We start from the raw sequence: 21291 nt of genomic DNA, 5'->3' as shown, positions 1-21291 counted from the left end.
CTATAAACCAGTGGAGGCTGATGGGTTTGATTTTGGTGGGGCTATGTATCCACTCTGGGTTTCAGTCAGAACCAGCCAGAACTCTGAAGTTGGCAATGGGGTTCAGCACCTTGGGTAGCTCCTTTAGAGTGCTGACTGGTTCTGACTGAAACCCATTATGGATTCACAGGCCACTGAAATCAGAGTCACCAGCCTCTACCACTATAAACCCTCAAAATGGGGTTGAATGCAAAATGGTGATCTGGAGAAAAATTCGGGGTTGTTCTGGGTATATTTATTTATTGCATTTCTATCCCGCCCTTTTTCCTCCAAGGAACCCAAGGTGGTATACATAATCCTCTTCCTCTCCATTTCATCCTCACCACAACAACCCTGTGAGGTAGCTTGGGCTGAGAGTCTGTGGCTGGCCCAAAGTCACCCAGTGTGATTCTATGGCTGAATGGAGACTAGAACCCGGATCTCCCTGCAGTCCTCTGCCTAATTTCAAAACCCCTCCCGATGTGATCAGTTCAGACCTCTGGCAGGTGCAATCTGTCTCTTCCCTGGCAGCCTGTTGGGTGGGAAGGAAAAGGGAGAGGGAGCAAAGGGGGCAGCAAAGAGAGAAAAGGGCTGACCCACACACTTTTGGCTCTGTCCGTTCACCCCACCTATTGCTGACATGCAGCCCCCAACAAGAATACCTGTGAGGGAATGTGGCACTTAGCAGAGCAAAGGTTTCTCACCTCTGATTTAAGGTTTTAGAGGCTGGACATGGGAGCTTCCTAGTGTCCAAAGAGGAAAATCACACTCCAGCAGGGCCAATCCTCAGACCATCAAGAATGGAAAAACATCTTCTGCTGAAGTTCTGCTTAGCCCAGTGCTGACTCAAGGCACTTTTCTGCCGGAAGCAGAGCTCAAATGCTCCCCGCGACAGGCCAATACCTTTATTTATTACATTTATAGTCTGTCTTCCCTTATGGAACTTGATGCGGTGTACATGGCTTTAGTCTTGCAGCATATTCAGACACCATTTCCCGCCTTCATCAGCATCCCTCCCCCCACATGGTGCTGCCTGAAGCAGGTTCCTTGTTCCACCCTGCTGCATGGCAGGATCAGTCCTACACCTAGTCATGTTTCTAGTACAGTTTGCATGAGAAAGTGTATTTGGCCATGCACAGAAGTTGGCCCTGCTGTGAAAAGCGGAAGAAGCGGAGAAGGAATGAAGGGGAAATGCAGATGAATCGAAGCGGCAGGATAAAGAGAGCAAGAGAGGAAGGAGGAAAGAAAAGCTTTGATGATGGCTGGCCGCCAAATGTGTGAACTCCCACTCTCTTGAAAAGCTTCACGTCTGAACTCATTAGAGTTCTATCAGGGGCCGTAATTCTCGAGTGGGTCCATTCACACATGCAGGCCATCAGTTGATGCTGCAGCCATCCTCATATAACAGCGCATGAATGTATGTCCAGACCCTCATTCCCTGGGGCCTTTGCTTTCAGATGTGTCTCCCAGGCAGCAAGAAGCTTTGCTTGGCCCCATGGCCCAGGGCTATTGTTGGTGATGCAAGAGAGACAAGTGCAGCATTCCTCTCCCCAAAGGGCCACAACAAGAGAGCCGGTGCATTGTGCAGGGGGTTGGATTCGAGGGTCTGGTAGGCCCCTTCCAACTCTACTATTCTATGATTCTATGAGGCTGGACAGCCACCTGTCAGGGATGCTCCGACTTGGATTCCTGCCTTGAGCAGGGGGCTGGACTCGAGGGTTTTGTAGGCCCCTTCCAACCCCAGTATCCTGTGATTCTATGAGGCTGGACAGCCACCTGTCAGGGATGCTCTGACTTGGATTCCTGCCTTGAGCAGGGGGCTGGGCTCAAGGGTCTTGTAGGCCCTTCCAACCCTACTACTCTATGATTCTATGAGGCTGGACAGCCACCTGTCAGGGATGCTCTGACTTGGACTCCTGCCTTGAGCAGGGGGCTGGACTCAAGGGTCTTGAAGGCCCCTTCCAACCCTACTACTCTATGATTCTATGAGGCTGGACAGCCACCTGTCAGGGATGCTCTGACTTAGATTCCTGTCTCGCGCAGGAGGCTGGACTCCAGGGTCTCGTAGGCCCCGTCCAACCCTACTATTCTATGATTCCGTGTGTGGCGTAGCGGCGAGAGTGATGGAGTGGGAGCCGGGAGATCTGGGTTCTAGCCCCCGCTCGGCCACGGAAGCTCAGTGGGCCACGCTGGGCCAGTCCCAGACTCTCAGCCCGGCCTACCTCGCAGGGTTGTTGTGGTGCGGCTAAAACCGCCGTAGGCTCCTTGGAAGAAAAAAGGCGGGATAGAAATGCGATGAATATGTACACAAGCAAACATGCGGTTGACTGGTGCCACGGCCACTTCTCAAAAGTCGTTCATGTCTGGACGACCTTGTCCGTGTCTCCCTGGGGCGGCGTTGGCCGTCCCCTCCCTTTGCGCTCCCCCGTCGCCGCGGCGCTGCGGCGGCGGCGCCGGCCGGAGAGTTCTGCGCTTCTCTCCATCACGCCGTTGTTCTCCGCCTGGGTCCGCCGCTGCCCGCAGAGCGCGCATGCGCCAGCCGAGGAGCCTTCCCCTTCTCTCTCGCTCGCCTTCCCCTCCCTCTCTCTCCCCTCTCCCGCCCGCCCCCCCCCGCTCCATCCGGGGAACTCCGAATTAGCATCGACAGCCGTGGCACAACTTTTCCCGAGGCAAAGTGAAATCAAGGCGCGCGCTCGGAGAAAATATAGTCCCTCCCGTTTTTGAGTGTTCTTCGTCCCCGCTGGAGGGGGGACCGCGCTGCGCGGGGCGACTAACCGGGTCCTGGGCGGAGCAGGGGGCCGCCCGGGGGCCCATGGGGATTGTTGGCTAGGGGCCGGCGGGGGGGGGAGTCTCCCCCCCCCAGTTTGGCGGAAAGTGAGTGATTTGTCTGTGTCCCTAGCAAAGAGGCAAAGAACTTGCTTTGCAGACTGAGTAGTTGTTTCTTTCGATTGTTGTTATCGCTTTCCATATATATATATATATATATATATATATAATCTTGGGGGGGAGGGGTCGTTGTTTTGATTCGTTAGGGTTGTCGGTGGCTGTGGTTGCCAAGAGAAAAAACAAAAACCCACCAAACTTCACTGGGATTCGAAAGTGGGAGAAAAGTGTCTAGCAAGTTGCAAGGATGGAGCTGCACAGCTTGCAAGAGGCGCTAAAAGTGGAAATCCAATGTCATCAGGTAAAAGGGGAGAGAGAGAGAGAGAGAGAGAGAGAGAGAGAGAGAGAGGGACCGAGAGAGAAATACTCTCACGTCCCTTGCGCTAGCGCGCGAGAGAGAACACGAAAGAACCTAACACTGCCTGCTTACCAAGTAGCTTTGGGTTCTTGTCGCAAGGTCTATCGATCGCGGGGCGGGGGGGAGTCAAAGGAGGGGGGGGCTTGGTGGTAAAGAGTAGCGTGGGGGGGGATCTCTCTAGGAGCCTCCCTCATCTCCTCCAGACTCTTACTTATAGCGTGGAGCACTTCGCAAAAGTAGTTTTAGAGATTGTTTGGCTGAGTTTTGACGTGTGTGTGCCTGCGTTGCTTCCATCCGGAGTTAACATTGCGGTTGGTGCTTATGTGTGTGTTGGAGAGATTAGGACGAGACTTGAATATTTATGAGCTTTGCTTGAAACTGACTCGCTGTGTTTACTTGCCTCTTTGTTCCATACCCCCTCCCTCCCCCTTTTACACACACACACGCACACGCACGCACATTTTTTAAAAATCCATTACACGTGAATACTTTCTAATTCCTTTTTTTTCCGGGTGATTTTTTTTTTTTTTTTTTTAGAAACTAGTTGCACAGATGAAGCAAAATCCACAGGTAAATGCAGATGCTTAAAAAAAAAAAATTAAACCCAGCCTCTTCAGTATTTTAGCTGTGCTGTAATAAGTGCAGTTCTGCTGGGACAGCAGGATACGAAACTTTATCAGTAAGAGATCTCATTTTGAAGACCGGGCTGAGCTTTGTTACTTAAAGGGGTTATATACATCTATATCTATATCTATATATCCCTTGCTCCTTATTGTGCATGCATTTCGTTGGGTTTTTCCTCTGAACCATTCGTAGACGCAAGTTTACTCTTAACTGGCTTTAGTTTACACTTGGTTTTTAATCTGCATTTTATTGCCATTTTTACAGAACGGTGATCTTAAGAAACAAATCCATGAGAGGCAATCGAGAATAGCAGCTCTTAATGAAAAACAAGTAAGAATGAATCGATTTAGTTATGTGTCTGTGGATTGGCTTCTTTTCTTTCTTTCTTTCTTTCTTTTTTATGATGCACTTTCTAAACATTCTAAAAGAGTCTGCGCTAGCTGGAAAATACCGACATGTGAATAAAACACTCATGTTTACTAAAGATAGCCTAAAGTGAGAAAAGGTTTTAAAGATGAGAGATCCAGCCCTCTTCTGCCTTGTCTGGAAATGTGTTTATTATATTAATAATCCTAATACACAAAAAGAGATAAGCAGTAGTTAGAACGGGTTTTTTTTTTTTTTAAACACACACACACATACACCGAGGCGTCCATTTTGAGTTGGTCGACATGTTTTAGGAATATGGGAAATTCTTTGGTCTTGTGCTAGTTTGTTCTTAGTTCCTTGCAGTATGGAAGAGTTGGGATTAAAAGAGACGAGCCCACTTTGTAATCTTTTATATCTGTTTCTGTCGGAAAACTGATTCGTTTTCATGTACATACATAGTTCTCCCCCCCCCCCCCTCCACACACTTCGGGTTTTCTCTTTCTTTGGCTTGATCTGACGTGCCAGCTTTGGAGTCGAGTTTATGTAGGTACTTTTACGCGCGCACACAGACCCATAACCCTCTCCCCCTGCATGGCTCTGTCTAGTTAGGCAAATCTGAGGATAAAAAGTGAGGCGATACGAAGCCAGATCCCTTCTCTTCCTCCCCCGCTCTCCATGCAAACTTTCTTTGTGTGTGCGTGTGCGTGCTCTGTGTAAGCACGTCTCTGCGATTGCAGCGAGCGACCCTGGTGTGCACGGGCTGCAATTATTGGTTCCACCTCCCCCCACCCCCAATCTCCTCAGCTGCCCCCCCCCTCTCCCTTTCCGAGCCGAAAGAAAAGTTGCCTTGCGTTGTTGAGTTTGTGTTGCTAGGATCAGCTGATGGCGAGGGGCTGCATCGTTTCGCGTTCAGCACCACGAACAGATGCCATGGAACACTCAACAGCTCCGCGTGCATCTCCGGAGCTTTAAAACCACGCACACGCTCACACGCGCGCACACGCGCGCCAGCCCCTTCGCTTCCCCCCTCCCCCCCTTCCAGTACTTGCAATGCAGAAATCGCGAGCAGCAGCGGCTTAGAGAGCGAGGCTATGATCTGCCGGATTGTTCCTCCCCCCCTCCATATAAAAGCCAACTTTCACCATGGCTCCCCTCCTCCCAGCCCTCCGCGCTCCTCCCTCCCCTCCTCCTTGCTTGCTCATGCAGCTTTCCAAAAGCCCCTTTGGCGGAGAGATCGAGCTCCCCCCCCCCGCTCTCCCCCCCCCCTCCTCTCCCTTTCCTCCGGCGGAATCGATCGCGATTCCTTCGGAATGCAGCAGCCCTTTCAGCACCAAACTTGGAACAGCGCTCTTGATCGTATTTTTCCCTCCCTCTTCACCCGCACGACCCCCCCCCCCCAATAATCTTTCCATCCTATCCAACATATGTCAACGTTCGAAGGCGGGGCGGCGGTGGGGGTGGGGGGGAGGAAGAAAGGACTAATGCCCCCCCCCCATATACTCGTTGTTGAAGTTGCAAAGTAAGCCGTGCATATTTTGCGTCGTTGCCCGTCGAATGCATGCCCGAGACGACGGGCGTCATATATATATATATATATATATAAATATATACACACACACACACACACACACACATATATATATATATATATATATATACACACACATCTACGAGCGTTTCCACTACCACCACTCCCTCCCCTCCCCCCCTCCCTCCCCATCCCGATTGATCGTAGCCCAGAATTTGACAGCACTCTCAGTTTGGTAGTGGAAGCTTCCATTTTGTGAGGAAGGGGTGTTGGTTTCTTCCCAACATGGAGAAAAGTCTGCAGAGTTTGAAGGTGGGGGATGGGGCCCCATTCATGCTTAACATTACCATTTTGATTGCTTTGATGCCATTTTTGAGGGTGGGGGGGAGGAGGGGACAGAATACCGTACTCAGCAGAGCACAAAGATGTTTAATCACTGTACAGAATCAAATCAGATAGTTTCTTTTCTTCGCGGGGAAGGCAGCACGCGATCGAGCAGTAAAGCCCCTTTTTTTTCCTTGCAGGGTAAAACAGCGTGTTATATCGATTCTGCTACTCCACTGAGTAGAGGATTTATTTAAAACAAGCTAACAGCTGCACACTGCCAGCAATGCATTTATTTCTATGTTTTCGTCTCTTTGATAGGGAAATAGTTTTACTGCATTAAAGTGGGCATTCAGGACATAAATGCGATGGTTCCTCGCTGTCTTACAGCAACAATTTCAAGGCTATTTAAATTTTTATGATGATCGTCAATGAGAAGCTATTTATTATGTGTTGTGCTGGAATTTAGATAAGGCAAAGAAGCACAGTTTGCAAATTGAGTTGGATGCAGCTGCTGGGTTCAGACTGACATTTCCAGTCTCTGAACTAAATAGTAAACAATGGCTCTATGTTAGTCACGTTGAAAGAAAGCCCTGAGTTAAAGATTATGTAACAAACGACAACTACTAGTCCTTGGATTCACTGCTCCTTCTACTGAAAAAGTGTGTGCCGTTATCCTCTGCCTCTTTCATGCAACGAGAGCTTATACAATGGTAAAAGGCTGGATGCTGATGATGCAATGCCTTCTTGTACTGCACACGGTCACCTCTGGGGGCCAGACTGGAAATCGCACTGACAAGTGACATGAGTTTTAAGGCCTCAGCCTGAATCCACATCACAAAGTCACTGAAGTTAGCTTTTGGTAGAATAATCATTCTCCCTCTTCAAGGAAACAATCCAAAATTATTTTTGTTCATGCTGCATAGAAGAGAACTGCAGAGTATTCGCTCGATACTGTGGGATTTTTTGAATGATAGTCTCTCCCTTTCAGAGGAAGTTATGTTCACTGGACTCCTATTCAGGTGTTCTATAACTGAATTTAACTAACACATGAGAAGGGAGTGTGGGGATGAGCGAGACGGTTATAGAATGCCTGAATTGGGCTTGGGAATGATCTAAATAAACTCCTAGGAAGCAGGATTACTAGTGATAGTTTCAACTGGCACGGGTTATAAAATTCCCTTCTAAATCTTTCAGATGCTCTTTATTAGTAACATTTCACTAGTGTGCATCTCATTAATGCATGCCTGTGACCGGGTGGGAAATCATGTAGAAATTCTGGCTGTAATTCACAATCTCCTTACTCTAGAAAAGTCCTAGTGACTTTAACAGGGCTAATTTGGAGTCAGTGGACTTGTGGACTGCCCAACCCAGAGTCCCTCTGTTTAATCATGTGCATGTACATTTTTAATTGAAAGAGAAAATAAAATGGTAGCCACATATATTGGCCACAATCCAGCAGAGAGTTTGGCACACTTATACCCATTGGATTAGATCCAGACTAAGTTAGTTGCACTTAGCTGAGAACATAAGAAGAACCCTGCAGGAACAGACCAAAGGGCTATCTTGTCCAGCATCTTATTTCCCAAAGTGGCCAACCAGATGCCCTTGGGAAGCCCTCGAGGAGGACATGAGCACAATAGTTAACTGCTGCCATTGTTTGTAGTCACTGTTATTCAGAGGTATACTGTCTCTGAACTTCGTTGTAGTTTCTGCTGTTGGGTAGTATAGCAATGTAATAAATAAATAAAATATAGTTATCATGACTAGTAGCCATTGATAGTATTACCCTCTATGAATTTGTCAAATTCCCATTTAAAGCCATCTACATTTGTGGCTTATGACCACATTTATCTGTCCTAAATCTTCCATCATGCAACGTCACTGAATGACCCTGGGTCCTAATATTATGAGAGAAGGAGAAAAACATATCTCTACTACTTTCTCTACACCTCACATAATTTTATACACCTCTAAAATATCTCCCCTTATTCACCTTTTCTTCTAAACTAAAAAGCTCCAAACATTGCAACCTTTCTTTATAGGGGGATTGCTGCAGCCCCTTGATCATTTTAGTTGCCATTTTGAAACTCCAAGTACTCTACTGGATTGACCCTATCCACATGATTATGGATACTCTTGAAGAACTCTAAAAGGTGTTTGAGACAAGTTACATATTTTGTTGGATCAGCAATTTCACATTTGGGTTCTTTGAGAACTCTCTGGTGGTCATGTGAACCTGGTAATTTATTACTTTGTAATAAATTTGTAGATATGGCTTAGAATTTGATCTGTTGTCAGTAGTATTTGCCTTGGTTCTTCTTCAGACTCCTTTGGTGAACATTCACCAATATCCATCTGCTTCAGTGAAGACAGATGCAAAGAATTAATTGAACTTTTCTGCCATGTCCATATCCTCCTTTAGCATGCCTTTAACATACATGTTGTTCAATTGTCCAACCATCTCTTTAGACAGTTTCCAGTTTATTTTAAGCATTAAAAAAAAAAAAAGTTGGTCTTCATATTTTGAGTGATAGGCTCCTCAAATTCGTCCTTTTTGCATCCCTTATTGTCAGCTTGCATTTGTTTTACCAAAGTTTGTGTTCCCTTTATGTTTTCTGCCTTTGGGCAAGTCTTCCATTTTCTTGCCTTCTTGCCTCTTGTTAACTATACTGGTGTCCTCTTGGACTTGGTGGTACCTTTCCTGACCTGCAGGGGGCTGCGGTGGCTTAGTGGTTAAGACGCTGAACTGCAGACCGGAAGGTCGGCAGGACAGCAGTTGGAGACCCGAGTGCTGCGTGACGGAGTGAGCTCCTGTCTTCAGTCCCAGCTTCTGCCAACCTAGCAGTTCGAAAGCAAGAAATTGCAAGTAGATAAATAGGTACAGCAGTTTAATGGCACCAGGTCCCAGGCACCACTGTTGGTTAAGTCCAGGATTGCCTTCTGGTCAGTTCCCTGACCAACTTTTCTATGGCACAGTCATTTAGGGTATCTAGAAATGTTACCAGAATATACATGACCAGGATATACATGTCATGACCAGAATATACATTTGAAATCATCCATTTCTACAACACTTTCTCCTTTGGATGCCTGCCGATTTCATTCTCCATCTCAAGATCACCCTGATCATTTCAGCCTGTAGGTCCCCAGTACTAAATTACTTTTGGGCCCTAGTACTGCCACCCACAGTGATTCTAGATTTCTAGTTTGTTTGACTCTATGCCCTCTTTGACGTACAGAAGCAATACCACCCAAAGTATACCCTTCCCTGTCTTTCCTAGAGTTTGTTTCCAGAGATAACCACCTCCCTCTGGTTTTCTCCATTCCACCAGTTTTCCATTCTGCCCACTTTATCTGTGTTTTCCTTTAAAACCAGGCACTTCAGTTCCCCATTTTGGCTTGGAGGCTTCTAGCATTAGCATATAAATACCTATACTTGGTGTGCCTCTCCACATGCCTCTTCTGGCAAGTGCATTGACCCCTACAGCCCTCTGGCTGGCTATCACATTCTAAGGTAAAGGTAAAGGTGTCCCCAACCAGTCTTGTCCGACTCTAGGGTGTGGTGCTCATCTCCATTTCTAAGCCGAAGAGCCAGCGCTGTCTGAAGACGCTTCCATGGTCATGTGGCCGGCATGACTGAACACCGAGGTGCACAGAACGCTGTTACCTTTCCCACCGAAGCGAGACCTATTTATCTACTTGCAGTTTCTTGCTTTCGAACTGCTAGGTTGGCAGGAGCTGGGACTGAAGACGGGAGCTCACTCTGTCACGCGGCACACGGGTCTCGAACTGCTGTCCTGCCGATCTTCCGGTCTGCAGTTCAGCGTCTCAACCACTAAGCCACCGCGGCCCCCTATCACATTCTACTGTAGGCTCATTGCGTGGTTCTACCCCATATCTATTTGAATGGTCAGAAACATTTCATTCATTGGTTACGTTTGTATGCCACCCAATAGCCAAAGTTCTCTGGGTGATTTAAAAAGTTTAAAACCCTAAAAACACAATATAAAAACATTGATGTATGAAAATATAAAAAACATCTTAAACAATCAACAATTTCAAACAACAACTTTAAACCATCAACAATTCACACTCATCCCAAACCAAACACACACCCCTCCAACTTCTGTCTGCTTTCTGCCAGGGCTTAGTTGCTGATATTGAGCAAGGTCAATATCAGCAAGGTCCATTCTGGTTCAAGTGGAGCTCATCTCTTTAGGCCCCGCTTGTCCTAAAATGCTTAGGCAAATCCAGACCACTCCTCCTGACCCCACTGTCTCATCCACACATTAAAACCCCTCAGCTCTGCCCGCCTAGCTGGTCCTGCACGTGGAACACCTTGGAAAACCTGGATTTCACATTCCTACCTAGCAACCTAACTTTTGCTTCCAGACCCACACAACTACATTACCCATGTCATTGGTGCTGATGGTCGCCATGACGAGACTCAATCTACCAGCCTATCTAGGACTGTGACACTGAATGCAATGAGACTTCTGATTAGACATATATTACAATGTTAATTTGTTGGACTTAGTTACCAATGGAAAGCAGTGGGCCCTGAGTTAAGCCACAACTAACTTGCCTCATCGATTTCAGTGGGACCTAAATACCACATTCTGCTGCTTCTGCTTCTTCAAGGACAGCAAAACAAATCCACCTACCTTAAGCAATGGGTTTAAGCTCACCTAACCCTATACTGGATTGGGTGTCTAATGATGTCCCATGCACTGGATTCTTATTTTGACCACTGGACTTCAGACTGATTTGTTAAATGGACTTCACACAAAAATAAAGATGAAGGTCTCCAAGGACAAATGTAAAGTGTTTTGAGGAAAACATCCATTTAAAATATGGATTTATAGAAGAAATCAGATTGCTATTTGCAACTGAACTGAAGAGTAATTTAGTTTCTTCTGCTTTTTATGGACTTAACCGCTTTCTGCAATATTTATTTCAAAGATGGATCACAGAGATTTTTTTCTTTCTTTCAAATGCATCTTTATTCAATACTTCATTTTGTGTTTTGCTCAGAGACTTCTTGGAAATGTTAGTATATGTTACTTTACCTGCATATTCTACCCCTCCCTTTAGAGCTTTGATGAATTTGAATACCATTTGAGAATATGGTATTCCTCTTTAACAAGATATGATGTGTGAAGACTCCATTAATTGGTCCAATGGTTTTACACCTTGAATCCACATCACCTACAGAGCAGCTGTAACATTTTTATCTATACTGTCAAGAAATAAGCATGTGTATGTAAATAAAAGGTCTTTCCTGAAAAGCAGAGTTGTCCTTTAACAGCATATCTGAAGCACTCTGCTGCGTTTTTGCCTGTGCTTTCTAGGCATCCTTTAACTCCTTTTACTGCTTTCTCAGACTTCCTGCTTAATAATTGCACAGTTAAACTCTAACCTGACATTAGTATTGGCTGGCAAACCAGATCTTGAAAATGAACAGTATGTGGAAGGCTTGCTGTGTTTCATTGCTGATGAACTCTGCATTCAGACAAGCCTGTCCTGGAGCAGAGTAATAAAAATATGTCTTCCTGAAAGACATTATGTATATGCCATTCACTTGTGCACTGTTTCATTTCTTAGCCATAATTTACTATCTGCATAGAAATCAACGCTAGTCTCTGACAGACTCTTCCAAGATAGTGTTATTGCTGGTTTTGTCTTTTGGGAGTAGCATATCTGAAATTAAATAGTTGACTGTCATTTGCTGTTTATGATCTGGCTGGAAGTAGGTTCTTGGGATGCATTAGACTTCTTGGAATTAAGGTCCCCTTCTTAAGCACTAGGGATGGGCTGGCAAATTATATCTTTGACAGAGCATATTATTATATCTTTTGTTCCAAGGGGTTGCTTTTGTGGGCTTCTCAAATCAAAGCTAGCTAGGTGATGCTTTGAAATAGTAGCATTGTGTACACAAGTTAAAGGAGAAATTTGTGATATTTGATCAAGCTCCATGCTTCATATGGTTAGGCCTGAAACAAATCAGGGAATGTAAGTATCAACAAAACTAGGAAAAGGGGCAATGATCCAGAGCCATGTGTATACAGGGGCTTCCTATTTTCTCCTGTAAGGAGCGAAGTGTTCCACGTATGGAGCTGAACATTCAGAATTGTGGCCACAACCTGTTTTGCAAATGGTACATCACCAAGAGTTTTGGCCATTACATTTGCTCCAAGTGATTCCCTTGGTTTGAAGGGAAACTGGAGCATACAGGCTAGATTGTAATGCCTAATGCTGACAAAAACCAGTGGAAGTGCTTCAGCTTCCTGTGACAGGCCTTGGATCTGGTCTTGTACCATCAAAGGCACAATCCTCTGCATGTTTAGACAGGAAAAATCCTACAACTCCCAGCATTCCCCAGCTAGCAATGCTGGGAGTTGTAGGACTTTTTTCTGTCTAAACATGCATAGGATTATGCCCTAAGTATAGTGTAGCATAGTGCTAAGAGACCAAACTGTGAAGCAGGAAATCCCTGGTCCAAATCTCACTTCTGCCATGGGCAGTCTAGATGGTTCGACGTAGGTCAAAGCTCCACCTTCTGCAATACGCAGATAATAATACTGACCTACCTTCGGGAGTTGTTGTACGGATTACTCAGATAATGTGAATGGTGCACTTTAAACACTCTAAAGCACAGCTGAAATGTCATTATTAACAAATGTTCTAGTGGTATGTTTTTTTAACTCTTCATACTCCCTGAATTTTTCACTGTTCATTTGACAAACATGTTAATGAATGAGATGCTGGTTCTAAGTGTGAGTACACAAAGTCAATGTATTTAGGACTAGAACCTTAATGTAGGCCTTATTTTTGTAGTCCCCTTGTAAATCTTACGTAGATGCTCCATTGACATATTTGGGAATTCTGCACATTAAACAACCACAAGGATCAAGAGACTTAGACTTAAAGAAAAAGTCTATTCTTGACCAATTATTTAGTTCTGTCATCTTCTTGATTGCATTGTTCTCATGATCATACTTTTTTATATTTATACCTTAGCATTTTATTTGTGTATGGTTTTTGCTGTAAACATTAGCATTCTCTGTTTTGTATGGTTGTGTGAAGTCTGAGATCTCATCGTGACAAACAGGTTTTGTAAAACACATTTATGTTAAAACTAAAGGTATATCATTAAACATTCGCAATTCAACCGAAGATAAAATTTGACCTTCTCTGAGTTACTGATGTAGTTCGCCCTCAGGCCAGTCGTTGCATCGAAGAATATTTTGACCAGTTTTTGTTTCATAGAAGCCAAAATGGTAGGAGAAAGATTGCTTTAAAAAAAATAAAAGGCGGCGGGGGACACACACTAACATTGTAGTGCTTCACTTGCAAGTGCCAGAGGTTGAAAAGTGAATGTGGCATTTGTTGTAACTGTTTTAAAGAGTTCACTTTGATATTTTAGCCACTTAAAACACCTGCTGTCTGAACAGTACAATGGATTTCAATTAACTTTGAATTTCTTCAATAAGATGACTCTCATAATAACTCCAGTAATCCCATGATACCTCATTACAGGAGCTGACTATGATGATTATCTCTGTGATTTAGTAATGTTTTCCTTGCAATGCCTTTGTCTATTCAGAAAAGGGGATTCTACCAACAATGCCATTCAGAATTTCTCTTGTTCAGTGCTTAAAGATATTTGCTACCTGTTACATGTTGTGAGGATACCTAATCTGCGGCGAACAGAAATGGATTCTTAAATAGCTGATGCCTTGATAGCCGGGGCAGCAAATACACTTTTGTTGCACTGCATTTTGTACACACCTGATCTGAGGCAAACTCTCTCGCTGCCTGAGGTGGAAAAGGACACACACCATTGCCAGCCACCATTGCAGCCGCCCCCCATCCTTCTCTTGCCCTCTGCATCGGTCTCCCTTCTCCCTCCCTCCCCCTGCCCATCAGCTGCAACTGTCTCCCCCCGCCCACCCGCTCGCCCACATGCATCTGTCTCCCTCCCTCCTCCTGCTGCATTGTTTGCATTGTTGCCTGCTTGGCAGGGCAGTGAGATCCTCTGAGGGGTCCTTCCTGAGATCCAGGCATTGTGGGAGGAGAGGTGTCCCTCAAGATTGCCTGCACTTTTCTGGCTGACAATAGCTCTTCAGAGAGTTCAGCCCACTCTGAGCAGGCAGTGGCAATGGGGGGGGGGTAGGGAGACACGGTGATGGTGGTGGTGGCAACAGCAGCAAAGGAAGGGAGCGTGGTGGTGGCAGGCCCTCCTGGTGGGATGGGGGGAGCATGCAATTCACTGTTCCTCCCACACTGCTGCCTGAGGCAGGGGCTTCACCTCTCTTCATGAGAGGGCTGGCTCTGATCTGAGATCACTTGTAATTTTATAGCAATTGTTTGTATATGTCCCCAGGCCTACACTGCCTGTTTAGTTTCCCGCAGAGCAAACATTACTTTCAAAATTATTTTTTTGTATAGAACTCTTGCTAAATCCATCAGATTTTAATGACATCTATGTGGGAAAATGTAGCATTAACAGTTTTGGGGTCACTGCATGTTGCTTTATTTTGAAGGATTGTCGCTTGAACACAGTTTTGCAGAACACTGTAGTAGTCCTTAATTTCAGGTCCAGTATGATGATCTATATCTACGAGGCTGTGTTGAAGTGACAACCCTTTATTTCAGGATACTAGTCTTCCAGAAGAGGAATGTCCCTGGGCCTATCTACATTGTGCCTGCCATCGCAGTGAATTCGGTGTCCTGTCAGGTTTAAACACTCTCGCATTAAAACGTGATTATCCACACTCACCCATTTTCCCCGTTGCGGTGCTTCATCGAATGTGTGAGCTCGGTTCACACTCGAGTACTGTGCTGTTTTCCTGCTCTTAAAGATGGAGGCTCTCATTGGAGGATCAGAAACTCTTCCTGTTTCTGCTGATTCCACGCCCACAATGCTCACAGCTCTTGACGGCCCCATGTCATCTTCCGGTTACTGATCGTATAGCTTCCTCAGCACTCAGTGTTTCCTCAGCAACAAGCAAAGAGCTGGATATGTGCGCTTCAAATCTTAGAATTTTCAAATCTTTGAAGATCATGCCTTTATTAGAAAAAAAATCGCAGAGAAGCCACAATTCTTCGAAGATAATGCCTTAATTTAAAAAACAAAACAAAACCCGAAGCGGGGGATAGGAGGGGGTAAAACTTAGTCTCATTTGAAGGGATAGAACAACCCCCTGCTCAATGCAGGAAGCCTGATTCCCAGGTGGTCGCCCATCCAGCTACTGACCGGGGCTGACCCTGCTTAGCTTCCGAGATCAAACAACCGCGCACACATCCAGGCCTTTGCTTGTTGCCGAGGAAACATTGAGTGCTGAGGAAGCTATGTGATCAGTAGCTGGAAGATGACATGGGGCCGTAGAGAGCTGTGATTGGACAGGAGGGAAATACAAACACCGACGTATATGGACAGGCAGGGGAGGGGACTACGACCAGATATGGTAGCGAAGGTGGAAAATCAGAGCACATTAAGGGGAAATACCTGGATATCAGGGTATTGAAAGCGGGAAATTCCTGTTCCAATTCAAGGCGGGTACTGCGTAGTGTGAAAGACGGGTGGTGAAACCTCATTGGAAGCGAAAAAACCCATAAGTGTAGATTGGCCCCCTGAATCCAAACAGGGTAGCAGTGGAATCCTACTATCTTTAAGTCTTGTCCATTCATTTATTTTGGCCTCCCCTAACCTGGTACAGTCCAGGTGGGCTGGATTACAATGACCACCATCCCCAATCAGCAGGGCCTGGCCATGCTGGCTGGGGATGATGAGAGTTTAGTCCATCCCATCTGGAGGGCACTAGGCTGGGGAAGGCTGGATTAATTTGATTCATACAGGGCACAGTCAAGTCAAAGACCAATATAGTGTTTAAGATAAAGATATGCTGTATAAGGGGCACTGGTTGCTTTAAAAAGGGGGAAGCTCTCACACAGGACCTTTGGGCAACAAAAGAAGTAAAAGGAAGTTGTTGTTTATTTGGTCAGTCGCTTCCGACTCTTCGTGACTTTGTGGACCAGCCCACGCCAGAGCTTCCTGTCGGCCGTCGCCACCCACAGCTCTTCCAAGGTCAAGTCCGTCACCTCCAGAATATCATCCATCCACCTTGCCCTTGGTTGGCCCCTCTTCCTTTTGCCTTCCACTTTCCCTAGCATCAGCATCTTCTCCAGGGTATCCTGTTTTCTCATGATGTGGCCAAAGTACTTCAGTATTGCCTTTAAGGAAGTTACAAGCTGAAATTATAAAGTAGCTAAAGATGCCATTTAGTCATTAGCCAGAATCCATAGTGGACCCAGGCGTTTGGTTTGAATACAAGAGTTAGATATGTGATAAAAGTTGGCCAGCCTATGTTTATTTTTTAAAAAATAAGGTTCAGTAAGAATGTCTCATTTTTCATTGAGTCACTGTTACTTCTTTGAAGCTGAGAGATAGTGGGCTGGTCCGTGCGATCTAACAGTGTGGGAGGCCATTTTGAATATTCATTGCCCAGCCGTGGCTTGTCATGTCATGCAGACCCAGGCTGCAGCGGTTGAGCATAACCCAACAACAGACCAAATCCTGCCCAGCATGCACCAGCACACCCTGCAGCCCACCATGGCTTAAGCAAGCCATGGTGGGCTGTTTTGATCATGCAGACCAAGTCAGTAGTTTCATGGTGGCTGGGTTCGGATGATCAGTGGGGGAAACAATGCAGCGTCCATTGTTTCTCCCACCCCTATGTGTGCTGGCTGCCTAATTACCAGCATGGTACTGCAGGTTGCCGTGTTGTCTGAACCCGGCATGCGGCCCAGGTGTAGTGACTTTTCACCCATCCTACAACCCATGGCTTACAGTAGAGATGTAGGATGGGTGAAGTGTCATTCTGCCTGCATCATGCGCCAGGTTCAGACAACACGGCAAGCTGCAGTGCTGCATGGATAGTTAGGGCAGGCCTGGTTCCACGACCAGCACACATGGGAGAGGGGAAACAACTGATGCTGTGCTGTTTCCGCCACTGATCATCCAAACCCTGCCAAAGTCTCAGCATGGAACGGGGACCACTTCTACCCACCCCAGCATCTTATCTATTAGAATTAAACCAAGTCTAAGAGCACTGGTGTATTGAATGGATGCTGCATTTTTTCCATCATCCAAAACACTCAGTCTCTAGAGTTTGGGAAACATTAATTTAACAACACTGCCCTAGATTTATGTTGGCATGTCTGTTATGTGTGGTAGTGGGAGAAGGGTACTGAATGGTTTTTCCTATATCATAGAATCATAGAATAGTAGGGTTGGAAAGGGCCTATGAGACCATCAAGTCCAACCCCTGCTCAATGCAGGAATCTGCATCAAACTGACAGCTCAAATGACTGAAATGGCACTATATCTCTGTAAATGTCTTTGGGTTAGGGGTTTTGCCCAGTGAGAGAAATCTTAGTACCATTGATTTCAGTGGGAAAGTTAAGCACTTGCTTAAACAAATTCCCATCGGAATCAATAGGGAGTCTTTAATGGTAGCTGTACTGTGCACACAATTTTTAACTGAAATAGGGATTGGCAATTTGTAATGCCATCACAAATGGTTCCACAATATCAAATAAGGACATATGCATGGTAAATTGAGGCTGCAATCCTAGGCAGTCCTACTTGGGAATAACTTCCAAGGACTCAGTAAGACTTACTTTGAGGTAAACATGCATAGGATTGGGCTGCACAGCCAAGGAAGTATTTAAAGCATGTTGCAATTCTAAAATCTGAACGGGAAAAATTCAACTGAAATGCAAATTGCGTTGCGTTTTCCCTCCCATTATACTAGGCAGTTATTTTAGCTTGATAGTGTGTAAACAGCTCGCCTCTCCAATGTTAAATCACTCTGTATATATTTCCTTACATATTTAACATTTAAAGATGTATCTTTTGCTTAAGGTATAACCAGCTTATGATCAGAAATGGCTTCATAATAAAATATTCTCCCCAAAGCAATCTTTCTTTCTTTCTTTCTTTCTTTCTTTCTCTCTCTCTCTCTCTCTCTCTCTCTTTTTGAATCAGTACTTATTGTTATATAGTAGCAATTTCCAGAGTGTCATATGAAATTGCTGATGTAGCTTAGTTCTAACTACAACCTCTGCCTGCCAATAGTAAGCATCTATTGAAATCTAATATATGCTATGCTTTTGCACAGCGCATGCAGCCCCTTATGGCTCATATAACAAAGGAAACCCTGTATGAAATAATACGTGTTAACCCCTGGAAGAGTTAAACGTGCAACTCAAGGTTAGGACTGAAAAGAAAACGGGCTTTCATTGGCAGAAAGTAAAACAGAGAAGAAGCTCTGAGTAAGGTTGCTCTAAGAATAAGTAACTCTCTAGTGGAAGCTTAATGTCTGTGCAGGAATCAGCTGCTGTGTTGATCTGAGTGTTTCAGAGATTGTATTCTTTTCTCCTTTCCTTTCTTTCTTCAGGAGCTGAGATTTACTCCAAGGATGTTAAATATAGCACTTGTGGCTAGAGGATGTTTGATGTAAAATTTGGCTAGCTGCTTACATCTAATCAACAGGAGTATGTAATTGGCCTTGAAAGAGAATCTTTGAATCCATATACTAGGATTTTCATTCCAAAGCTATTTAAGTTAACAGTGTGCCCTCTGTGAGGCATGCAATACTCTTATTTGTGATGTAGCTTATCTTTCATCCAAGTGTGGGATAGGAATTGCTTTTTACAGTCAATAGAACTATGGATAATGGACCCTAAAACATTTTTTCAAAAGAGGTGCATTACATTTTGAGTTACAGGAGTCAAGTAAGAACACTGACACACCTTTGACATGCAATGGCACTTTAAGTTGCGTTTTCTGTAATTTCCACTTTGTGGAGCTCTTTGAATGAGCAAAGATTGCTTAAAGATTTATTGGTGAATTGAAGCTTTTCTTCATAAAAAAGGATGAGAAGGTTTAGAAATGCAACAGATTCGGGTCTCTCTCTCTCTCTCTAATTATCTTATTATTCAGAGAAAAAGGTAATATGCCCATGTAAATAAGTCTGAAAGTGTAATTAAAATATATACTATTTATTGATTAATGCAATACAGGAGAGGCTGGTTACAATAAGGCAGATATTTTTATTTATTTATTTATTTCTATACCACCCAATAGCCGAAGCTCTCTTACTCTATAAGAGATATTTATTTATTTATTTCATCTCTATACCGCCCAATAGCCGATACTCTTCATTATGAGATATGGTACCTCTTCAAAGCTTCTATAGAAAGCTCTGTGTAAAATGATAGTTCTCCATCTAGGCAATCCAATTCCTCTTCAAGGAAAGTCAAATTCTGTGACTTGAATATATTATGCAAAATGAAGCAATTTGCATGATTTCTCTTGCTTTGCATAATTTGTTCCACAATATATACTTTTTTGCATAATTTATTTTGATTTTGCTAGTCATGGGAAGGGACAAGGGCACTGAAGCTCCACCCCCAGCCATGGGAAATCTTACCTGCCACCTTTCTTGTCCACTTGCTTCAAGCATATTTCCACAGACATAAAGGCTAGAAACTTGATTTTAAAAAAGATGATGTCCTCAGAAAATTGTATTCTATGCCCAGTACCATATTATGTGCTTTTTTATGTACTTCAGCAGAATCACAGTGTGATTAATAATATCCTTTATTGTACATTTCATGTACATTGAAGACCCCTACAAGAAAATGTAGGATTATGAGGGGGGGAGAAATCATTTCCAAAAAAATTGAGGAGAATACTGTTATCAGAAGGGAATGTGAGTGGGATATAACGTATCTGTGGTTTAAAGAAAATGTGTTCAAATGGACCATGGCATTAATGCATTAAGATGGAGGACATTTTGCAGATTGGTGATATACGTGGAGGACATCTGCTTTTTAAAAAGTATAAATAAACTCGTAAAATTGTTTGATGCAATGGGATTTTCCTTTCCTTTCTGCAGCATACTGCACCCTCCCCCAGATCTGTTCTGGAGGGTTCCCCAACCCTCCATAGCAAATCTTGAGAGTGGATGGGGCAGGGGCTGTAGGGGAAAGAGAGCATTGTCCTGTTCCAGTGACAGAAGCCGTTCCGTCCTCAGGAGGGATTAATTGTATACCACCCTAGGATAAGCCCCCAATGTTTGCCAGGCACAAACCTTACCCATGAAGTTCCAGTCTGCTTCATCTAAGATATACTTATTTGAAAAGTTAGGTCGCAGAGGCATGAAAGAAAGGTAATGGTGGTAAAAACCTAAAGGAGAAGAAGAACTGCGAAAGGGGCTACTTTGCAGAGGTAGATCTCTGGTTTTTACAAATACTGGAACCCAAATGACCACCTGCCAAACAACCACCCCCTGCCATATATATATCACCAATGCCTTATTTACACGGGTTTATTAACATTCTTTGCTGAGTAGGCTTGAATGGAGTACAATCCTCATATAGATGATCTAATTATAATCATAAGGGACAGAACAAAATAAGCAGTCTTTAAAGGGAAAAGAGTCTGGCAGCTTTGTTTAAAGTGTCCTTTAATGAACTTCTTTAGTAGCTTGTATCTTAGCAACACATTTTATTACATACCAGTGCGGGAGAAGCAGTTTGCAGATGGAGTTGCACACAGTAATTTATTTTCTCTCTTTCCACCGTGCCCCCTCCCCTTCCACTTTCTCCTCTGTGGTGACTCAACTGGAATATGCAGACTAGCTTCCCAGCGCTGATAACTCACTCGAAATCCCCGATTGGTTCATTTGTATGTGCTCTGCCTTGTTAGTTGATGAAAACGGCATTTACTATCTTAAAGGCTCCATGCTTTGCTTGCTGTGTTAGGAGGAGCAGAGGCAGGGCTGAGTATTCTGAATGGGAGCAGGGTTTAACGTGACCACGATTGCTGGCATTCCGTCTATGTTTGGACACCCTCCCCCCTCCTGCGAAGCATCTGCTTATATTCATGGGGCACGCCAGTTTCAGGGTTTCTTGATTATTTATTTTCAACTCCTAGTGGGTTTATTTTAATCTGATCTGAATACAACATCTGGGGCATTGATAATCCCTTTCTCCTTTTGCAAGTACCCTATGATTTAAAATGTAAAAGTATCTTCCAGTTGTAGATTCTGTTTTGCATGTGGGCGTGTACAGTTGTTGAACTGACTCTCTTCAGCACTTTTGAAACACAGTT

At 44.5% G+C, this 21291-nt stretch overlaps 1 protein-coding gene across 1 annotated transcript in view; it reads left to right on the top strand.

The window, feature by feature from the left end:
* Positions 1-2772: 2772 nt before the first annotated feature.
* Positions 2773-21291, top strand: part of PHF21B (PHD finger protein 21B) — a 261421-nt gene continuing 242902 nt past the window's right edge. Inside the window, exons 1-2 of the mRNA XM_084811266.1 lie at positions 2773-3202; positions 4148-4213. Of these exons, the coding sequence (XP_084667392.1) occupies positions 3149-3202; positions 4148-4213 (120 nt within the window). The 5' untranslated portion in view covers positions 2773-3148. The remainder of the gene's footprint in view (positions 3203-4147; positions 4214-21291) is intronic.

The sequence above is a fragment of the Heloderma suspectum genome, chromosome 7, assembly GCF_057233095.1.
Source record: "Heloderma suspectum isolate Gila_16-S chromosome 7, 16-S_ref, whole genome shotgun sequence".
Lineage (NCBI taxonomy): Eukaryota > Metazoa > Chordata > Lepidosauria > Squamata > Helodermatidae > Heloderma > Heloderma suspectum.
This window is presented reverse-complemented; position numbering and strand designations above follow the sequence as displayed.